This window comes from Podarcis muralis, chromosome 15 (genome assembly GCF_964188315.1).
Source record: "Podarcis muralis chromosome 15, rPodMur119.hap1.1, whole genome shotgun sequence".
Taxonomy (NCBI): domain Eukaryota; kingdom Metazoa; phylum Chordata; class Lepidosauria; order Squamata; family Lacertidae; genus Podarcis; species Podarcis muralis.
In genome coordinates this window covers 32340372-32353392 of record NC_135669.1, presented here as the reverse complement: position 1 = coordinate 32353392, position 13021 = coordinate 32340372, and the positions used below count along the sequence as shown (strand labels likewise).

At 45.3% G+C, this 13021-nt stretch overlaps 1 protein-coding gene across 1 annotated transcript; it reads left to right on the top strand.

Moving 5' to 3' along the window:
* Positions 1–4506: 4506 nt before the first annotated feature.
* On the top strand, positions 4507–12661 carry LOC114585430 (putative methyltransferase DDB_G0268948). The gene is made up of 6 exons (XM_028708085.2): positions 4507–4746; positions 6651–6811; positions 8714–8927; positions 10287–10387; positions 10819–10956; positions 12020–12661. Exons 1-6 carry the CDS (start codon positions 4636–4638, stop codon positions 12108–12110), a joined length of 816 nt encoding a protein of 271 aa, XP_028563918.2. The 5' UTR covers positions 4507–4635; the 3' UTR covers positions 12111–12661.
* The last annotated feature ends 360 nt before the right edge of the window (positions 12662–13021 follow it).

The window sequence follows — 13021 nt, the reverse complement described above, 5'->3', positions numbered from 1 at the left end:
GCAAACGCCCGCTCGCCTAGCGGCCGTTTTGCGTCACCCGGCCGCAAAGCAGCGCCGAGGACACTAGCGCGCGTTCAGAAGGGCTCGATTTGCGGCAGCGTCGCCCAATAAGGAGATGGGTTGTCGGCTTTGCGGCAGCGTCGCGTACGCAGCCCTTCTAGGGAGGGGAAGAAACCGTAGCCTCTATGGTTCGGAATGTTGAATGCCAAGAATTACAGTAAATACAGAAAGGGAACGGCCCCCTGGTGTCGCTTTACGGCAGTGTCCTAAACCCAGCCTCTATGCTGTAATAGGCATATTTATTAAAAACATAGGAAGCAACCTTATACGTACCAAGTCAGAGAATTAGTCTATCTAGCTCAGTATTGTCTGCACCAGGAGTGGCCAGCTATTTAGGGCCTGAGGGCCACATTCCCTTAAGAGGGCCACATTCCATTCAGGCATAGCTGTCAACTTTTCCCTTTTCTTGCGAGGAATCCTATTCGGAATAAGGGAATTTCCCTTTAAAAAAGGGAAACGTTGACAGCTATGCATTCTGGGCGGAACCAAAAGCAAAAGTGGGAGAAGCATATGCAAATTTTGCATTCGTACAATAGGCTAGTTTCTACACACATGCCTCTTTGATTATTATTATTAATCGCATTTATAGCCCACCTTTTTCTCCAAGGTCAAGTTAACAGACATAGTTCTCCACCTCATTTTAGTCCCCACAACAACCCTGCGAGGTAGGTCAGACTGAGGGGCAGTGACTGGCTCCCAAGGTCACTCAGCCAGCTTATGGCCAAGTAATGGATTTGAACCCTGGTCTCTCCCAGGTTTTAGCCTGCCCCTCTTAACTGTTACACAAGGCTTCTGAAATCCTCTATCCAGCCAGGCAAACGATTCCGTGTCACATTTCAAGGACTCATTCCAGCCAGGCAAAAGGACTCAAGAAGGGTGCAAAGCACAACCCAAAGACTGCCAGAGTCAGAGAACAAGCAGGACAGAAGAGCAAGACCACAAGTGTTACTTATATGGAGCATCTGGTAACGCCGCTGCCCATCCAAAAAGACTCCCAGAGTGGCTTACTACAGTCCGTTGAAAACCACACAGCCCCTGTCCGACAGGCTTACAATATAAAACAAAAGCCCACAAGAAAAACGGGGATAGAATAATAGGGTGGAAATAAAACTTGGTCAGCAGTTCTTAAAATGACCAGTTGACACAGTTCAGAGGTGCCTGGGGGACGTGGTCTTTTGGCAGAGCTGATGGCATGACCTCTGCCTCCCGTTGCTCCAGCACTAGAGCTCCCTTAGGCCTTGCTGCTCAAGCAGAATCCTGGGTGGCAGGAGAACCCTTTTTATCTCCCTCCCAGCCCAGGAGGAGCCAATGGCCAGCCTGGGAGAGCCAGCCAGCGGGGAAGGTTCTTCCCTGAGAAGCTGTAGTGACACTGCTGGCCACGTGGGGCAGTGGTCTGGTCCGGCAGCTCCCGACGCTTTACTGAGAAGCTGCAATGATGCGCCTCACCACTTGGGGCACTGCTCAGCCGTTCCCGAAACTTGTTTTATTTACGGTAACCATTCCTAACATTTTTCTCCTCGCATTTTCTAACCTCAGTAACTGACTGACCCAGGGGGTGGGGTGTGTGTTACAGGGCAAGTTTGCCAAAGCTGATCAAACCTATTGGTCATAGAAGGGACGCTAAGAGTAATCTAGTCCACCCCCTGCTATGCAGGACTTTTGGCACACAGTTCCCCATCCAGTTTGAAACCATGCCAGACCCTGCTTAAGCTTTGCAAATGTACTAGCAACTTGACCACCAGGTCAATCTAACTGGGATATAAACATGACGTTACTTAAATTGTTAAAGGATAAAGAGTTTTGATCCATGTTTTTAAAAGCATTATATGTGGCTATATCATAAGCATAAATGTATCTAATAAACATTACCTTGCTAGGTTACCAAATACAGAAGTTGGCCCTACTGCTGCTTCTTATCAGGGATAAGGTAAAGGTAATGGGACCCCTGACCATTAGGTCCAGTCGTGTTCGACTCTGGGGTTGTGGCGCTCATATTGCTTTATTGGCCGAGGGAGCCGGCGTACAGCTTCCGGGTCATGTGGCCAGCATGACTAAGCCGCTTCTGGCGAACTAGAGCAGCGCACAGAAACGCCGTTTACCTTCCCGCCGGAGCGGTACCTATTTATCTACTTGCACTTTGACGTGCTTTCGAAGTGCTAGGTTGGCAGGAGCAGGGACTGAGTGATGGGAGCTCACCCCGTCGTGGGGATTCAAACCACCAACCTTCTGATTGGCAAGTCCAAGGCTCTGTGATTTAACCGACCTACATTAAGGGGGGGGGGGGAATCACGGCAAGTGAACAGCGTGAAAAAAACAACCAGCCATGAAATTGCACCCATGAAACGAATACTGCCTCTTCCCATATGAATCGACTTGGACCCGGCAATCATCTCCTGAGGCCCTCCTTCATGTGCCTCCTCCATGAGAAGTCAGGAGGTTGGCAACACAAGAACAGGTCTTTTCTGCTGTGGCTTCCCGTTTGTGGAAAACTCTCCCCAGGAAGGTTTGTCTTGCTGCTGGCAGCTTCATTCCATATCTTTAGACACCAGGCAAAAACATTCTTCTGCTCCAAGGCCTTTGGCTAATTAGAAAAATCTGCCTTGTGAGCTTCGAATGAAGGGCGGTACGCAAATTTAATCAATAATAATAAAATTCATAAATACAAGGCACATCGCAAATCAATAGATCGCTCAACCATTAAGCCCAGTGGGTGACTTTGGCTAAGTCAGGCTAAACTGTCATCCTAAACAACCTCACAGGGTTGTAGCGAGGAGAAAATAGGAGGGAAAGTGTGGGGTATAATTCTAATAACAGATAAATAAAATAGTAATACACCAACGACAGCTGGATCATCCCTCAAGGGTGAACAGCTAAGTGTTAAGCAGGCTCCTCAATGTCAGTTCTGTGGGTACCTGCCTGAGATTCATTGGAATCATCCTGGCAGGGCAAATGCCTTCACACTAAAGGCTTAGCAGACATCCAATGAACCTTAGGAGCATACAATACAAATGAGAGTCCATCTCCTCCCAAGGATCAAAGCATCCAGACCAGTGTGTACAAGTTAGGACATTTTCAATGTTACCAGTAGCAAGACCTTAAACTTGTCCTATAACCCATATTACTGACTTAATTTACTCCCCACGGAATTCTGGGACCTGTAGTTCTGGGAGGGAGGGAAGGAAGGAGGCAAAAAAACCTTCAGAGTTTTCAGTAGCCTTGCTGAACTGCAATTCCCAGAATCCTTTAGCAGGAAGCCTTTTTAAGCCGGCATAAAAACCCAAAACCGGCAAGTCTGTTTAGTTGCAGGCTTGCCGCTGTGACAAATGATGGAAGTTAAAGCAAGTTAGTTTGGAGCAGGTGAGTAGAGGCTGTTGTAAACAAAATCTGCCCTTTTTCCCTTATGAGTTATCCAAGAACCCATATAGAGTCCTTACATAGGTTCCCTATTGGTAGGAGAAGATAACAGAGGCCAACCAGAGAATATTGAGAAGCAAAGCAGCTAGTAAGCCTGATCTTTATTAAAGCTGTTGCAACAGGGTGTTTCCCTCACACACAGGAGGACGGAGGAGGACCCAGAAGAAAGGTGTGCCTGCCCTTATACTGTATAGACATTTTAAATTCCCTGCCCTGGAGCTCAAGACCACCCCTCCATACATCATACGTACATCACAGAAGGGGTGTAACTCAAGACCATCCCCCACAAACATCATACCTACATCACAGAAAAGGTGGTCTACAACAGAAATTTGAATGTTGTTTTTCCTGTCTGCCAGTATTAAGTTGTGGGTGGACATAGCAGTTGACACAGAGATTTCTCCAAGTGGTTCTTTATAGTAAGCTGGAAGTGAACTGAACTGAACAGCTCAGCCGGCCTACTTTTATAGGCGGCCGTCTGTCAACATTGTAACAACAGCACCCCAGGGTTTTCCGCCTAAATTAACTTACGTGGACCTGAGTGAAAACTATATACACAATACCCCTGGTGGCCAGGGTGAGAACATCAATACATAACACCCAGGTTATCTGATAATGCCTTATCTGATTGCCTTTCCTGGTAGTCTGCCCATTCCTTTGAGATGGTGATTTCCCAATTCCTGAGACAAAGGAAAGGTTCGCTCACCCCCCTCCCTCCTCGCAGAGAAAACATTTCATCAGTTTGGGAGTCAAAATGGTTTCAGGATGGTCTTCCTGTGCTGCTCCAGACATGTGGTCCAGATATCTCTTTATGTGCTTGATTGGTACATTTATGAACATTTATTATATATATAAGACCTTAATTTTTTTTATTACAAGGCTGCCCTAGAGGGATTTCAGAGCTGAATCCTTTGCTTCTTGGCTGCAAAAAAGCAAGTCTGAGAAATAATTAGCATTGCACAGTCAGCATTCTGAAAGAGGCAGGCTTCTTTCCGGTGCCAAAGTTCACTACGCTACAGGAAAACAGGGACATTACTTCTCTGTTAAACATTTAAAAGCGCTACAATAATTTACTTCACTGTTAAAACATTTAAAAACACACAAAGGCAGACCAGTGTCCCTAGGAACTTGCAGAAGTTGCAAGCTGTGCTCCGTGAAACCATGGCCACTCGTCGGTTTGAGGACAGGGCTCACGCTGCTATTTATCAAAAATACAGGTTTTCCCCACAGGAGAACCTACAGGGTGTGATCTTCTCGTACCTGGAAGAAAAGGTAAGAACATACCGTATTTTTCGCAATATAAGACGCACCAGACCACAAGACGCACCTAGTTTTTGGAGGAGGAAAACAAGAAAAAAAATATTCTGAATCTCTGAAGCCAGAACAACAAGAGGGATGGCTGTGCAGTGAAAGCAGCAATCCCTTTTGCTGTTCTGGCTTCTGTGATAGCTGCGCAGCCTGCATTCGCTCCATAAGATGCACACACATTTCCCCTTACTTTTTAGGAGGGAAAAAGTGAGTCTTATAGAGCAAAAAATACGGTAATAGTGTGTGTCAGTCTGAAGTTATACCAGTTGATCAACTTATACCCGTAGATTGCATTCGTACAGCTAGCATAATTTTATATAAAAGGAGAGCTCCATTATGAACTTTCTTGACTCTGATACTAGTCTTTATCCTGAAGATGTCCTGGAAGGCTTCCTGGCCTTCTTAATACTTTTGGAAAAAAATAGCATGGTCAATGACTCCTCCTGCGTCAGCTGCTAGATGAGGAGGCTGAGCAGCCTAAAAGAAGGCCCTGCTGCGCCTCTGGTCCTTTCCAACTCTACGATTCTACAGTGTCAATTTGCTGCTCGAAGTAAATATTCTGTCTCTTTCATTTCTTGTAAACAACCAATCTTTCGTTATTCCTTTTCTGTGAAAACTTCTAGCAGGCATAAGGCTAAGGGTAAACACATATTCATAATAAACAAACATTAGAACTCTAGCAAAAGGTCTTACACCTCTTGGTGGTGTGCCTAGGTAGTAACAAGGGGGTAGCAGTGATATAAGAAGAAAATGGAGTTGGCTTTTACAGGCCAACTCCCTATCAAAGTATCCCTGAAGTCCATTACGGGTCAGAGAAGAACAAGTGAAGGCAGGAACCAACTGAAAGAAGCAGTTTTCTCTTGAGACACAGTTACCATCACCCCACTGTGCCAGGAGGCGAGAGGCGACCCAGAACAAAGGTCACTTGGGGGCCGCTCAGCTGGTTCCTCCTGCCATTTTTCTGCGTCAAACCAGCCCATGACATTTTGGGTTAATTAACAGCTGGTTTCACTGTATTCAAGTGAAAACTGCTCATGTCTCGGACCTAGATAGGTATGGCCTTGGGTAAGTCAAGAGTGGGAAAGCCATGTCCCTCAAGATGTACAACTCCCATCTATGCTAACTATTGGCCATGCTGGCTGCGGAGGACGGGGGCTGTACACTCCCAACAACATTGGGGTGGGTGGGTGCAGGACCACAGGTTCCCTAAAAGGTAAAGGTAAAGGGACCCCTGACCATTAGGTCCAGTCGTGGCCGACTCTGGGGTTGCGGCGCTCATCTCGCTTTATTGGCCGAGGGAGCCGGCGTACAGCTTCCGGGTCATGTGGCCAGCATGACTAAGCAGCTACTCGCGAAGCAGAGCAGCGCACGGATATGCCGTTTACCTTCCCGCCATTGTGGTACTTATTTATCTACTTGCACTTTGAGGTGCTGGGACGCGGGTGGCGCTGTGGGTAAAAGCCTCAGCGCCTAGGGCTTGCTGATCAAAAGGTCGGCGGTTCGAATCCCCGCGGCGGGGTGCGCTCCCGTCATTCGGTCCCAGCGCCTGCCAACCTAGCAGTTCGAAAGCACCCCCGGGTGCAAGTAGATAAATAGGGACCGCTTACAAGCGGGAAGGTAAACGGCGTTTCCGTGTGCGGCTCTGGCTCACCAGAGCAGCGATGTCACGCTGGCCACGTGACCCGGAAGTGTTTCCGGACAGCGCTGGCCCCCGGCCTCTTGAGTGAGATGGGCGCACAACCCCAGAGTCTGTCAAGACTGGCCCGTACGGACAGAGGTACCTTTACCTTTACCTTACTTTGAGGTGCTAGCCTTGCTGACAATGACCTGGTGATGCATTTCTGAGATGTGTCGCTATCTTTTCTCAGAGAGTGAGCCCCGGGCAGCTGGCAGTCGACGTGGGTTGTGGCTCGGGCCAAAGCACTCGTATTCTGGCAAAGCATTTTGAGAAGGTGGTCGGGACAGACATCAGTGAAGCTCAGATCGAGGAGGCCAGGAGAGCTCCACAACCGCCCAATGTCTCTTATCTGTAAGTAGGAGCTGACCTCGCACGTGGATGGCTGAGAGAAAGCGGGCAGGAAGACGTTTTTCTCCCTCTCTCATCACGCTAGAGCTCTTGAAGCTGAATGTTGGAAGATTCAGGACCGACAAAAGAAAACACTGCTTCATGCAGCCCATATTTAAACTATGGAACTCCCTCCCACATGAGGCAGGGATGGCCACCAACTTGGATGGCTTTAAATGAAGACTAGAAAAATTAAGGAAGAGGCCTATCAGTGGCTACTAGCTAGCAACGATGCCTCTGCTGGACCTACAAGGTGGGCAGAGTGAAGGCCAGGGTGGCTGAGAGTTGTGAAGAGAGATCCCTCTCTCACTCCCAGAGCTACCACTCCATACCCGTCAAGTGTCCCTATTTCACTGGGACATTCACAGATTTACAGAAGGGAATGGCGTTCCTAGATCAATCCTTTTTCACAGGGTACTCTGGGAATTGTGATGGGAATAGGGGTCTCTCCTAACAACTCAGCACCCTCAACGAACTACAGCTCCCAGGATTCTTTGGGGGAAGCCATGACTGTTTAATGCGGTATTATCGCAAATGTATTTTTTACATAAATTTTTATTGATTTTCCATTAAACACACCAACATACATACATATATTATACAAATGAGTCACATATTTATCTTAAGCTCCGCCGAGCCTCGGACTCCCCTCCATTCCTTCGGTAAGTATCATAAAACTTCTAGCACCTCGTATTTTGTGTATTTTACTTTGTCTACCATACGCTGTTAGAGTTATTTTAACCCTGCCAGTGTCTTTAAAGTTTTACAATTGTCTTTTATATACATCAAGTATTTACTCCAGTTTTCTTGAAACTTCTGTTCACCCTGGTCTCTTAATTTTCCTGATATTCTGGCCAGTTCTGCGTAATTAACCATTTTAACCTGCCATTCCATTATAGTAGGTATTACATCCGTTTTCCAATTCTGGGCTAGCATAGTTCTTGCTGCCATCGTGGCATATAGAAAGATATTTTTATCTTTTTAAAAATTTCCTTTCCTATCAATCCTATCAATCCTTTCCTATCAATGGTTTTATCAGGGACTTCTGGCAACAGCCTTTTTGAGGTCTTAGATATATGGTAATGTTCATAAGCATACCAACCAAGCACGTACATAGATCAGCACAGGAAGTCCGACCTGGAACCATTTTGATTCCTAAACTGAGCAAATGTTTTCTCTGCAAGGTCAAAGTGGGAAACCTCCCATTGTCTCTTTCCTCACAAATCATGTCTTACGGGCACATTTAAGATATGAATAGGGTGTGAGCCTGTGACTTCGCCCAGGAACTAAGTATTTATCATTACAAAAGACTAGCAAGGCTCCCCAGGAAATCCAATCAAGTAACCTGCCAGACAGGAGATAAAAAAACGACAGGAGAAAAACAACATTCAAAATTTCTGTTTTAGACCGCCTTTTTTGTGATGTAGGTATGATGTATCTGAGGGGTGGTCTTAGGTTGCACCCCTTCTGTGATGTATGATGTTTCTGGGGGTGGTCTTGATCTACAGGGTGGCAATTTCAAAAGTCATTATAAGGCCTTGCGCGCCATTTTTCTGGGTCGTCCTCCGTCCTCCTGCATGTGAGGGGAGCACCCTGTTGCAACACATCAATAAAAATCAAGCTTACTAGCTGCTTTGCTTCTCAATCTTCTCTGGTTGGCCTCTGTTATCTTCTCCTATCAATAGGGAACCTATGTAAGGACTCTATATGGGCTTTTGGATACCCCATAAGGGAAAAGGGCAATTTTTGTTTACAACACATCCAGGTTTTGTTTGCGGGTTTCCCAATGGGGCATCTGGCTGGCTACTGTGAGAACAGGATGATCCAGCAGGCTTCGAACAATCACCTTGCCATCTCCTCCCACAGGGTGTGCCCTGCCGAAGACCTCCCTTTCGAAGACGGCTCTGTGGACCTGGTCACGGCGTTTGCGGCCGCCCACTGGTTTGACGGGCCTCGCTTTCTGAAGGAAGTGGACCGAGTTCTCAAGCCGTCAGGCTGTGTGGTCTTCAGCTCCTACAACCGGCACATGCAGTTGTGTTACAAAGATTGTACAGACGAGTTAACAGAGATCTTCAGAGAGGTCAGTCCATCGCACAGGCCGGCCTGCCCAGACCTCGGACCTGAGGTCCACCTTCAGACCAAAAATTTCAGGGCCATCCCTGCCAGTTTTCTAGCCCCAAATGTCTGTGGGGTTGTTGTTTTTAAGTGTCTTTCCTGTAGAAGGACAGAAGAGTCCTTCAATCTATGTTAATTGAGCAAACCTACAAGTCCTGGGTGCATTTTAATCCCTCCTTCAAAACACTGGCACTATGGAAAAGAATATCATTTCAGGGCCCAGGCAAGGACATGAAGGGGATAAGAAAAATTCATCCCACCCTCTGAAATCTTTGCCATGAGAAGCTCTTATGGTCAGCTTGCTTTACATTTTTTGGAGAAGTTTTAAGACCTTCCTCTGCAGAAAGATTTGTGACTGTGTGGCTATTTTCTGTTAGCTTATTGCAGCAATATTTATAAAGCCAGTTTCTACAAAGCACCATGACTTTCAACACTTTTACCAACCCCCGCTCAGTAATTAAAATAGTCCATATATATATATATATACACACACCAAATTAAACAAAAGAGCTCCAAGTGGTTTACAAGGCAGTCTAAAATATTACAGTCAAACCTCGGCTGTCGACCATAATCTGTTCCAGAAGACCATTCGACTTCTGAAACCGAAAACAAAGCGGAAGCCTCAGTACAATAGGGAAACTCAAAACAGAAGCCGCGTAGCATGTTCTACTTCTGAAAATCGTTCAAAAACCAGAGCAGTTACTTCCTGGTTTTCGGTGTTTGGGTGCCAAAACGTTCCAAAACGGAGGCATTCGGGAACCGAGGTCTGACTATAATTTGAAATACCAATTTAAAAAACATATAATTTGAAATACCAATTTAAAAAACATTTAAAAAAATAAATAAAACTGACCATTTCAAACACTTATAGCTACTAAAACCTAGGTAGGCATGCGGGAATGAAAACGTTTTTAGCCAGATATGTCAATGGGCAGGCAGTTCCCAAGTGCTGCCACAATAAAAGATTGATTTCTTGTAAGTGCTGAATGAATGTTACGTGACACTTGTGAAAGTGCCAGTTTCACAGATCCCAGCCATCAAATGGGCACATACTGGGTGACAGTCTTGAAATACGTTATTCTATAGACTGCCACACCTCACACATTTCCCTCAATGCTTTTAGTCTTTCCATATAGAGAGTATCTGCATGTTGACCATTTTTCTACTCCGGATTTCTGCACCTTTAACAGCTCAGCATCCTCTTTTATGCAGCATGCTCTGAACAGCGAGATTTTTGCAAGCATAAAAGAACTGACTGTGGCTTCCCACCCCCCACCCCTTCTCTCTCTCTCTCTCTCTCTCTCTCTCTCTCTCTCTTTTCCAGATCCAAGACCAGCTTCTCGCCTTTAAAAATGCAAAGATCAAGGCACTTGAGAATGATTACCAAGAAATCTTTGATTCTTTGCCCTTTCAGGAGAAGAAGAGGTGAGTGGATCAGGCCCTTTTGTACAATGCGGTGCGTGGACCCAGCCATGCCAATCTCTTCAATCTCCTGCTAAAAACATTTCTGTTCCACCAAGCTTATGCAAAGTATTAAGAATGCATCCACAGTTGTTAAATGATACCTGTTTTTAACTTCTTCTTTTTTTACCAACTTACTGAATTTGTAAGTTGTATGGTTTTGTTGCTGTAAACAACTTTGATATATTTTTATGACACAGCAACGTACAAATATTTTTGTAACTAAACAAATACAAATTGGGAAGTCCGGAACAATGCTGTCAAAGTCACTAAGTTGAACAGCCACACTCTCCTGAGCAAACATACATATGATTGACACCACTTCCGTAGTCAAAAGATTTCCGTACTCTCAACTCAGCCCCACACTTCTCCTAAAGCTTTCTGCTTCTTTCCAGGATGACGGATATTTTCGATAAAATCCCCCTGAGTGTTGCTGACGTAATAGGATATATCCAGTCACTCTCGCCGTACCGACAATATCTGGAAGCCCAGCCTGAGGAGGCGAAATCACTTCTCCAAAACACAGAGCGAAGGTGATAAAATCTGTTTGCTGGAATAAGCCACATGTGGAAGGGCCAAGGAACCATGGCTAAGTCCACTAGGAGAGTCGTGTTGAAGTCTTTAGCCTGTGATATTGCATGTCTTTTCATTAATGGCATGCAGTAGAATTTACCGGTAACTGTTCTCAGTACGAGATGCCAGCAAAGCAGAAGGTCTTGGATTTCCATATTTTTTTCTGCAATTAAAATTCAGCTCCAGTATGCACGTTGTAATTTTTAATTCAAAAAATTCCCATGTAGAATAACAAAATTGTAGAGTTGGAAGGGACCCCCCTCCCCCAATTAGCCCAGGGATGGAAGGAAAAGATAACCACGACCAGAAAAGAATGGCAAACCAAGTTGGTGACAAAATTAACTGGGAAGCTCAGAAATCAAGAAGACAAGAACTTTAAGAAAGAATGGGAAAAGTTTATAATTTATCTACGAGACTACTGTAAGCAAGTTAAAACATTAGCAGGATTTTAATCACAATTGTAAAGTAACAGTAAGTATGGATAATTCCATGCCATCTATGGAAGGGATGGGTGGGGGAAGTCAGGAGATTCAGAGTAATCTCAATATTTGGTTTTTTTTGTTACGTGTTTATACTTTTTAAAAATCAAATTAAAAATTATTTTAAAAAGCAAGGGACCCCTAAGGGCCATCTAGTCCAACCCCCTGCAATGCAGGAATCTCCGCTAACGCACGTGAGTGGCAAAGTCAGGAGTGTTGCCACATGCCAGCTATTCATTTAATCTGTGGATAAGCCATGCTTCAAACCTTATGCCAGCTTTATGTCCTCAGTCCCATTTCCCCACACCTGCCGTTTGCCGCATTTTATGGTACCAGTTTGTCGAAGAGGCAGCCTCCCAAATTCTTCTAAGTATCTCGCCATTATGCGCCTGGCTGCCGTCAAAAGACAACTTGTTTCAACCGTGAAAAGATGGAGCGGTGCTAGCTCTGGACATTTCGAGGTGTTTCGTCCAGTAATTGTTTTCATTTCAATGAATCCCGGAACTGAATCCTGGCTTCTGCTCTCTTGCTTTCCTTCCCCTAGGATTCTGGAGACGATGGGCGTTTCTTCTCGGGATACCCAGCTGGAGTTGCGCACGAAGCACATTTGCATCTTGGGCTGCAAGAGCTCCTGAGAGGAATGTCAGTCTGAATGCACAGGGCAGGGCGCATGCGTAGGAAAGCCAGATTTGGACCCCAGCTCTATTAGTCGTGAAGACAGCAGGTTGTGATTCCAGGGTTCCATTGATTTCAAGGAGAGTGGGAACGAGATGCTATCCAAGGGCCAGGAGCCTTCTGAAGTCACCTCTTCCCTGCAGCAGTGATTGGTCTGTCTCCCTCCTTGGACCTTGTTCCAGAAGCTCTCTGCAAACGATCCATTTAGCCAACTGATAAGAGCTGGCAAGCTGTTGGGTGAGATGGAAGAGAAAAGGGTGTCAGGGAGACTCCCCCTGCCAGCCACGTGTTGAAGCAGAAAACAAGAGAGCTGGGTGTCGGAACAGCATTAGAACTCAGTCCTGAGTTCAAATCCCGATTCATCTATTGAAGGTCACTGGGTGGCTACCTCTGAAACTGGAGGTCGGTGTCATCTTTTACCTGCTCCTCTCATGTAGAATCATGTGCATTGAAGTTTATCGTGTTAAGAATCTTTTCCTTTGGTATCATAATAAAACAGAACTGAGTTTAATAGTGAATTCTTTTTTTTGTTGTTGTTCGTTTATGGCTGATATGATGAAAATGATATCAGCTTAAAACCATGGCCATAAGACAATTTAAAAAAATTTAAATCCACAATGAATCTTGAATTTCTCTTGCTGCTTTTATTTGTCCACGTTATCTGCTCTCTATTTGGAAAATGCAACCTCTCTACTGCTTCTGTTATGTTTCATAAACTTGATTGTGTTTTGTTGTGTTTGTCATTTTTATCTTGCATTCGTACGAAACCTTAAAAATCCAATCCAGCTTAAAACCTAAATACCAAACGCCCGACGCAAGAATAGATATGACACTATGGGTGGCGTTGCTATGTCTTTACTCATAGTAATCT

What these genes read in the sequence shown, in the direction of transcription:
- LOC114585430 (XM_028708085.2), top strand. Translation starts at nt 4,636, where the DNA reads ATGGCCACTCGTCGGTTTGAGGACAGGGCTCACGCTGCTATTTATCAA. An exon ending in TAACAGAGATCTTCAGAGAG is followed by an intron (nt 8,928 to 10,286) that starts GTCAGTCCATCG and finishes TCTCTTTTCCAG; the next exon opens with ATCCAAGACCAGCTTCTCGC. An exon ending in CTCCAAAACACAGAGCGAAG is followed by an intron (nt 10,957 to 12,019) that starts GTGATAAAATCT and finishes TCCTTCCCCTAG; the next exon opens with GATTCTGGAGACGATGGGCG.